Below are 9,937 nucleotides of genomic sequence, written 5' to 3'. Positions count from 1 at the left end.
GTTACCTCACGCAATGCCACAGTATTTACTCCTTTAGGCACAAGATGGTGAAGCTCCAGTTGAGCATTCGTTTGTCTCATACTTTTATTACCTGCAAAACTCAACAAAAATTAGTAGAACAGTCCTCACTCGCTCCCTTACGTGTTTTGCTCACTCTCGTGTTTTGCTCAAGTGTTTAAAAACACTCTAATGATCTCACCATTCACTTTCAAATCCCTTGATTGCCCCCTTGAAGAAATCAGAATTTTCCCTCAAGTAGTTCAACCAAACGTCAACCAAGTTTGTCCCCAAAAGTGGTGTATGAGAATCTGGAAAGGTCCTAAAAATGGATGAGAGAATTTTAGGAGAGTTTCCTAAAAAACGGATGAGAGAATTTAGGAAAGTTTCCAAAAAAATGGATGAGAGAGTTTAGGAAAATTTCCTAAAAATGTAGGAGAGAGAGTGTCCAAGTGAGTACGAAGAGTTATCCAAGTGCTTTACTTAGTTTCCTAATTGATTTTGGAAACAAGTTAGTTTTTGGAAACCCTTTGAAAAATCCTTTTTCCTCTTGAACAACTTTTGGTAACCTTCTTGAAACAACTTTTGGTAATCTTCTTGAAACAACTTTTGGTAACCTTCTTGAAACAACCTTTGGTAATTTTCTTGAAACAACTTTTGGTAACTTCCAAATTCTACTCCAAGAACGATTGCACAAATCAGATTTGGTTTCCTATTCAAAACAATTCGGTTGCCACTTTCTTTCCTTTCCTTTTTTTTTTCTTGCCAACCGATTCCTCTTTTCTTTCTTTTTCTTTTCGTTTTTGTTTTCTGTTTTTTTTTTCTTGACTACAACTATCGACCACGACACAAAACAAGGAAGTCCACAAATAATAACTACCAAGAACTCCAAGATCTTTCAAGAAATTTCAAGGAAGTTGTCAGGAACTTCAGAAATTTCAAGATTGTGATCAAGAATGCAAGAAGCTCAAGATTATTGTAAGTTCTCTTCAAGATTCACAAAATTCCAACAAGTTTTGCCAAAATTCAGATTTGAAAATCAAGTAAACAAGTTGGATAACACAAACAACAAGGCTGGACAGATTTGTATTCGGTGAACAGTAACGATGAACAGTGTCGGTGAACAGTGTTGGGGTGAACAGTACCGGGTGAACAGTACCGCTACTGTAGCGATGAACAGTACGATGCTACAGTACTTTTTTTTTTTTTTTGAATTGACACACAAACTGATTTGAAACAAGAGTATGTGACTCGAAACACAAAAGAAAAGAAGGATATAACCTGGTGGTTGTCGACTAGCTCTGATTACCAACTGATGTGAGACGGATCTAGACGAACACCAAGTTGGGATGATTGGCGGAACTTTGACCCTTCTATAATCACGAGCCACGAACTAAGGAGATTCCTTAACCCACGACTAGCAAATTTAGTGAACCAAAAGTATGGATAGAAGAACGCCACAATCAAGGAGACTACTTGATTGATAAGTTCGATGAACAACTTGAGATTAATTCTCAAGTATTCAAAGGAAATTCTCTTGAGGCAAGAGAGAGTGAAATAACTCACATATATCTTATAAAATCTGAATTGTCCCCCTAATGAATGAAAACCTAGGCTATATATAGCCTTACAAGACAAAACCCTAACTCGGCTAGGCTAGGCCTTTGGCCCGATTCCACTACTCAAATCCACTATCTAATGGTCAGCTTATAATTGATCCAATGAAAGCTTTAAGCTGGCCCAACATAACCCAATAAAAGCTAATTAACCAACTTAAGTTATAGTGAGCCTAGACTCTATAAATCGGATCCAACTCAACATGAGGTCTTGGACCGAATTTATTCCTAGCAAATAAAATAGGAATCTAGAAAATAAACTACTAACTATTACTAAAAGATTCAATCTCTTGCAGCCCAAAACATGGCCCATAAGCGGCCCATATTTCGTATCAGGCCAATCCTTTTGATAATATTGACCATGACAAACTGCATATAGCTGCTTCTTATCAAGTGACCACTGATTTCTATTTCCTTAATTTTGATCCCAATTCGGCTTGAGTTTCTCTTTATACCATTCGGGCCTCTTTGAAACATTTTCGGATGTATCCTCGCTACTCCTCTCATTTTGAAATCCAAATTCACATTCATGAGATATCGAGATTGCTGCCATCAAATTTCGGAACAGTGATATCCAAAGGGTCAGAGGATTTTATTCTTGGCTATCTGAAAAGAATGCGTAAGTAACACAGTATATATAAAACTGTACATTTTATTGAATTTCAAGATAAAGACCAAAGTTAATAACATGTTACTTGTTAAACAAGACGTGTCTTCAAAAGCTACTTGATTCAAAACTATTTACAAAAGCATAGTTAAACAAAAGACACACGTATGAATGATTTTCATGAATTTTAATCAAAGACAACCCCCCAAGTTTATCGAAACTCCCTTCAAGAGAGAGGGATCGCACTAGTTCAGGATTTTCAAGTTTCCTCATTGGGGGTAAACGCCTCAAAGGTGTCCTTGTGTTTGTGAAAGAGATTCGTACTTATGTTTGGTCTTTGTTCTCCCTTTTTCCTTAGCACTATATCTCCTGCTTCGATCATATCTTGGATTTTATGTTTCAATACCTGGCAATTATTGGTGTGATGCCCATGAGTTCCAGAATGATAAGCGTAGACGGCTCGAGGGTCATAGCCAGAAGGAACACCCTTATGAGGCATAACACCAATTTTTCCGGCAGCTTTGAGTTGTTCGTATAATTGATCAATGGGTTGGCCCAGGTTGGTGAAGGTTCGATATGGGTTGGGTTTCAAATTTTACGGTTTAGAGGATAAGTTCGGTTATTTGGTTGAACAAGTCTTGGATTATAAGGAGGGTGAGGTTGAGTTTGAAAATTGGGTTGAAAAATTGGGATGGATAGTATAGGTGGATTTGCATAGTTTGGCCGAGATCGATGGTGATTGATAATAGTATTATTCAGGGTGTGGGTTTGGGTAATATGGATAGGGTGATGAATATGTAGGGTATTGCTAAAATCTGGGTATAGAAGACGGGTCTTCGCCCCACACAAAAGCATTTTCTCTTTCATTCTTCTTGAATTTAGGCTCCTTTCCAATTTTATTATGACCTTGCAAAGCATCCAACTGTGATTTTAAGGCCAATATATTGATAATTTTTTGTGCCCTGGCATATTCATCATATTCCTCTAACTTATTGATAATTGCCGCAAATGAACATCCGGTCATGCGAAAAATCTCCTCAAAATATGGTGGATCATGCGCCTTAATAAATATACGGACAATTTCCTCTTCTGTCATCCGAGGTTCCACCTTGGCTGCCAATTTTTGCCATCGCTTGGCATATGTCTTATGATCTTCAGATGGTTTCCTTTCAGTGCCTTGAAGCGTGGTCCTCGTTGGAGCAAGTTCACAATTGTACTCGTATTGTCTCAGGAAGGCTATTGACAAATCCAACCATGTTCTTATTTCTTTAGGTTTTAAATTGGAATACCAATCCAGGGCATCGCCTTCCAAGCTCTCTAGGAATAAACGTATTGGCAAATTTTCACTATCTACTGGCTTTCCCAACTTATTTGGAAATAGTCTTAGATGCATTTTGGGGTTACCAGTTCCATCATACTTACTAAATTTGGGTGTTTTAAAACCCAAAGGCAATTGCATGTCTGGGAAAAGACACAACTCATCATAATCCAAGCCTCCAGGCTTGCTCAATCCTTGGCTTTTTCTCATAAATTCATCAAATTTATCCAATCTTTTCGACAGATTTTTGTCTATTGGGGCAGAGGATTCACCCGTTTCCACCTTTCCTTGCATAGCAGCATTCAACATGAATAGCTCAGTGGTGGTGTGATGAGGTACTTGAGAGTCTGGGTAATTCTGAGAAATTTGAATGCTGGCTGGGTTGACTTGGATGTTATTGGGGTAAGTATACGGAAAACTGGAGGCGGGGTAGAGGTAAGTATATGGAAAACTGGAGGCGGGGTAGGTGAAAGTCTCTTCGGGTATGTTTGCAAAGGATGGTGCAAAGATAACTTGGGTATGGGATAGAGGAGGTGGTTGGTGTTCTATTTCAAGCTGGCTAATAGGCATGGGATCATGTTGGATACCGCCACTGCTAACAACCAGTTGGTCAATCATACGCCTTTGGGTTGACATTTCTACGCTCAATTCATTGAATTTGTTTAACATCTCACTCAATTGAACTTCCAAATTTGCAGTGTCTGCTGGAGGCGTCGTTGCGGACCTATCAGACAATTCAGTATGTGTACTCATGTTTACACTATTTCTCAAAGCTCGGCTACGTGATCGTGTAATGATGGGGCTTCTTCGTGTAGTTATGTTTACAATTACCTGAAAATTTAGGAAAAACTCTATTTAGATTCCCCTTCTCGATTAACTACTGACAAAAAGAAAGAAAAAGAAAAAGACTCGAGTTAGTAAACATTAAAGTAATTCGGATGCATGTCCTATTGGGAAGCCCTTTTTGTGCCAAGGGTAGACCTAAAATGAGAATGCAATCCTCTAGGGTAGGCACTATACAATACCTGATGAATCCGATCAACTTATTGATATTCGAGTGAAAAGCAATTTGAAAATTTTGGCCAATTGGAGTGAGAGGGACATTTGTTCCAACAAAATGAGGACAAAGTCCGAATGGATTGATTACTTTGATTAACACATAAAGTGATGTGTGAAAGAGTCTACTCTTGAAAGAATCGCAATGTCTCGACTAGTTTATTCAGTTATCCTTAGATTGAAATCCTAAAAGAGAATAAACGGGTGAAATGGATCGGATGAAATTGATGATTTATTCAAAATTGACTGGATGGCATTAAAAATGGGTAAACGGGTCAAATAGATTGAATGAAATTGATGATTTATTCAAAATTGACTGGATCCCCTAAAAATGCGTAAATTGGTCAAGTGAATTGAATATAATTGCTGATTTATTCAAAATTGACAGGATTGTCATAAAAATGAATGAATGGATTGAGTTAATGATTTATTCAAAAATGACTAAATTGTTCTAAGAGTGAATAAATTGATCAAATAGATGAAATAGAGTTAACGATTTGTTCAAAAATGACTGGATTGTCTTAAAAATGAATGAATTGATAAATGGATTGGATGAAATTGATGAACAAATTGGTCAAATAGATTGAATGGAATTAATGGTTTATTCAAAAATCGATTGAATTGTCTACCCATTGGTAGTTTCAAAAAATTCATTGTGATGCATTAGTCTAAAATCAAGATTTGGCCTCAACATATTTACCATCTCAACAATGAGGAATTATTTGTGAATTTCTTCAACTTGATGTCCTTTACGCAAGGGATTTTTACCAATTCTGATAAAATGGCCAAAGATGACTGTTAGATGCTCATATTCTAATGTGCAAAAGTTGCTCTATTATCTTCGAGGCCAATGTCACCATCGTGAAAGGGATCGGATCCTACCTTACCTTGTGCACTACCCCTTTAGATGATACAAAAATATAAACGTGCAAGTCTCATTGGATTACATATCCGAGACACAAGGTGGTTTATTCCTATCAGGGATCCCTATGCGGCATTCCCTCTAATTTATGCATGATGCAATTTATCAAAGCAATTAAATATGCACTTTGAAATGAAAACATGACCTAAAGGGACCCTTTGTATGCCAGGGTGGGCTTAAAATGATGTGCAATTATTAACCTATAAATACAATACATCGGAATTTAAACGTGCAATAAACTATCTAAGAGGGTAGGTTCTAGAAGAGTATCATGCCAAAACTCTTTATTTTCTAATGTTTGTGAATGCAAATGATGAAAAAACAAGGAAATGTTAGTTCTACAAATAACACATATCATGTTGGGGCAATTAGATAATAATAATAAAAGAAAAAATAAGGAAAGAGGGGTGGAATCTCTCCCTTCGTGCCTAGTGTTCCTAGTTAGGTATGGTCGATTCTACCCTAAGTAATTTCTAATATGGATGCATGAGGTTAGGCTCACTAATGCATTCAGACTCGATAATGGTTTTAGGTTCCCAAACCTTCAGACCAAAGGCGAAGGGTCATCAATCCCAAGGCCTAAGGGTCGGTAGTTCGAGTGATCCCTCGGACATTACTACGCGCACGTCGTGCCACGGCCACATGTCCAAGTGGATCAATCCTAATCTCAAATAAGGAAGAGTGGTATGACAACCACTAAAAGTAAAAAAAAGAAATGAGGGGTATAAAGTAAAATGTATACACGTATGAAATAATCCTTTTGAAGGGAGGGATTAAATACCATCAAATGCAGTTGAAGGTTCTAGGGTGGCTACCCCCCTTCCCCAAGATGCAAGTGCAATATATAAATATAAGTGAATGAAATAAAACACATCATTTATCACTACATACATGGATATCGAGATGATTGCGCATGTAGAATAAAAGAAATCCCTAAAAAGGTAAAATGCAACCTAAAACCTCCAAACACTACAACAAAAATGGACTTTAACGGCATTTAAAGGTGTCAGTATAGATAATCTAACCTGACACTTTATCTATCCTCACACCTAGGGCGAGTGTTGTCCCTTCCAATGTGGGGATAGCCTCAAATCTTTAGCAGCATTCAAATGTGTCAGGAAAACCATGCTGCTATAGCATTCCCTCTGCCAACAAAAACTTTTTTTTGTGATAATCGAAAGTGTCAGTATAGCATTAGAACATCAGTAGCGGATCAGTAGGATATCCAATTTATGAAGGCATCTTGAGTTGTCTTAATATATGGCTTTTAGGACACGTAGCCATGTGAATTTACACTGCTTTGGACGACATGCCCATTTGTCATTAGTGTTTTTTGAAGCTAAGCTATACTGACACTTTTAATTGCCAGGAGTTTTTTCCCTATTTTTTTTTATATGGAAACAACCTGCAATTAGTCCTCGCTGCTGTACATTCCATCAACCAGAATCCCAAGGGAGTTGTAAAATTATCCCAAAGAGCAGAATGCATATAGCAATTTAAAAGAAGTCGATACTCAAATATAATTCATTGAATTAAAAGTCGGTAACAAGTACAAACATAGCAAGTACTAAAATCCCAAACAAGTACTAAAACATTCTCATGTACACAAACTTGAAATACTCTCTTGTGCACAAACTAAAAGATTCTCATCCCTAACAAGTTGAAAGAACTAACAGTAGCTTCCAAACTTTCCAATGAAATGAGAGCTTTCAGTCATAACCACGAAGTCCCCATCAATCTTCAGTTGGTTCCACCTGTGCACAAAGTTTGTGGGAGATCATTAGATCATCATACTAACAAGAGCTTTCCAGAAAAGCCACTATGTATTTGCTAAAGATCAAATTAAATTGTCGTGATTCCAGAGGCGAAGCCATTCATGATGAGACCTAAGAGCCCAGATGTAAAGACATGAACCCCTTTTCCACTACTCTGGGTTAGGCCACGAGCCATGTCATTTTGTTTGATTCAAAGTTAGGAACCATTCTAAGGATTTAAATTTGTTCAAATTTTCTGTATTCGACGAAATAATCACTTCCAGGGGGAAATTTTGCAACCCACTCACACTTAAGATCAATCTGCTATCAATGAAAAACTAAACCTTGTATCCACTCAGTAACATAAAGTCAACTGCTAACAAAACTAGTTACATGCATTTCATATCGGCAATTACAGGACAGATCAATGCATAAAGTTAAAAGCTTTCAGAATAAGTATTAGCAACTCAATGCCCATAAAGCCAATACATAAATGTGCAGCAGTAGCTGATCATGAAGCTTTAGTTGCATTTACTTCTTAAATATTAGCTAGAGAAAAGATCATAACGTTTCCCACCTGGAAGCTTTAATTTCATCTATTAGTTACCACCTCATACTTGCCAACAACCATAATCACACCACTCATCCTCTTATACCAACCACAAAGTCCAATAAACCCAATCTCCTGCCCCCTGACCCTCCTCTTCCCTACCCCAAAAAAAAAAGAAAACTTAAAAAAGAAAGAACAGAACAAGAAATGGTTCTTGGAACATTTACAATTTTCACAACCCTTTCACAACAAATACATGGAAAGCACTAATGAACATCATCTGTAGGCCCAATTGAATCAAACAAAACTGACTACTAGTGAAATAAGAGCCTTTAGTCATAACCATGAATATCCCATCAATCTTCAACTGGTTCCTCTTATCTCACTGGAAAGGTCAAACAACAGAGATATCTTGGACAAAATTTCACGAAGCACTAACATCACAAATGAACGAATCCAAGTGCTCAATGAAGAAGTTTGAATGATTACTTGTGATTACTTGTTCACTGGATTGTCACAATTAGCACATCTAGACGATATAGTAAGTAAACATATCAAATACTAATAAACAAGGATAAGGGAGTGATTTTCGAATTATAGAACTAATTAATAACATTAAGATATTTGCTTGAGTATTTGTTCTGTCCCCTTTAAGGCATCCTATGATTAAATCATAGCAGTTGAAAGAACATAGGTACAAACAAAACTCATTACGTCAGTCAACCCAGCTATTAAAAGAAATTAAAAACTCCCACAAGCCTGCAGCATTTTTGTCTAAGAAAAGCCCATGACGTGTCTGCTTGAGAGCACAAACAGTTAATTGGCATTAAAGACGAATTACCATGGAGTAAAACTACACAGGTATGCAGAAAACGAACTTAGAGCACAATGGAAAAGGAAATTGCAAAATGCGTACCAAAGAGAGATCAAATTAAAGAAAAAGGCTAACATTCAATAGTCAGTCATTAAATACGTATTGTATAAACAATATCTCACCCTTAGTTCCACACGGGAAAGATAAGGCCTCTTCTCTGTGTCATGAGAAAATTGAACTTTTCCCTTTTTCTCTCCTGACTTCATCCATTCCTTATTAACATTGGGACAAATCCACATATCTTCCATGTCTTCTTTCGAAGTTCTGGAGTTCCAAGTTGTATTCAATGGACCTGCTGCCTCGTGTATAAACACACAAAATTTCTTTTTCAGCACAAATTGGAGTGAATTAATAAAAGATAGAATGAGATTCACAGTAGTCATATCATAAAATTCAAAATGCTAATTTGGTAAAAGTCAAACTAGTCAGGTTTCAAGGATTGACCTAGAAAAATTGGATATAGGTTAGACTGATTAGGCACTATTTGCAAGGAATTCATACTAATAAAACACCAGAAAAAATAGTTCATTCTGGAGAAAGTGCACTTCTTCTGTCTCCTTAACTAAGGTATCCAAATAGAATTACAGCTTTCTGTTTTGGTGTAAAGACAAAATAGTTAAACCCAAAATGTTCAAGAAACTAAGATGAGATATTTCTAGGATAGAACAACTTAATCTGAGTCCTCCACTTGTTCTATCACTAAACCAACGACATAACCCGAATCATATTCCAACAGGGAAACTGCATTTTTTCATAGATTAATCAGAAGATAACAAAATTTGAAATACAGTAAAAAACAACGGAACATGTGTATCTACCAACTTATAAAGCAATGATCATAATACTTGCACATTAAAAAAAAATTACAAGTTTAGCTCAACTTATCACCTTCGAGTTAACAAGGAAACATACACTTATCAGCAACAGAGTCTTATGTGAGTATATATATTGACACAATTCGTTTATCCACCCTAGATTGATTAAATTGACGACTATATGAGTTATTTCAAGCTACAGTAGAGCATAGCAGTAAACATTCATTGTTGCACAAAATCAAAATGATCTCCATGCCAAAAATAGCATCTTCATCAAGTAGCCAATCAAATGAGACTACTAGCTTCTAAAAAGAGATTTACCTTCTTGTATTATTGTCAAAGCTACAAATTAGTGTAGTATCAATATTAGAAAATGAGTTTCTTTTCACTAAATTTCTATTAGTGTATATATTATTGAGTAAATTAAT

At 36.5% G+C, this 9,937-nt stretch overlaps 1 protein-coding gene across 1 annotated transcript; it reads right to left on the bottom strand.

Moving 5' to 3' along the window:
* Nucleotides 1-3,028: 3,028 nt before the first annotated feature.
* On the bottom strand, nucleotides 3,029-4,291 carry LOC113776718. The gene has a single exon (XM_027321782.1). The coding sequence runs from the start codon at nucleotides 4,289-4,291 to the stop codon at nucleotides 3,029-3,031; it is 1,263 nt and encodes a 420-aa protein (XP_027177583.1).
* Between the last annotated feature and the right edge of the window lie 5,646 nt (nucleotides 4,292-9,937).

This window comes from Coffea eugenioides, chromosome 7 (assembly GCF_003713205.1).
Source record: "Coffea eugenioides isolate CCC68of chromosome 7, Ceug_1.0, whole genome shotgun sequence".
Lineage (NCBI taxonomy): Eukaryota > Viridiplantae > Streptophyta > Magnoliopsida > Gentianales > Rubiaceae > Coffea > Coffea eugenioides.
The sequence above is the reverse complement of the archived record's forward strand: the minus strand, read 5'-3'. Positions and strand labels throughout refer to the sequence as shown.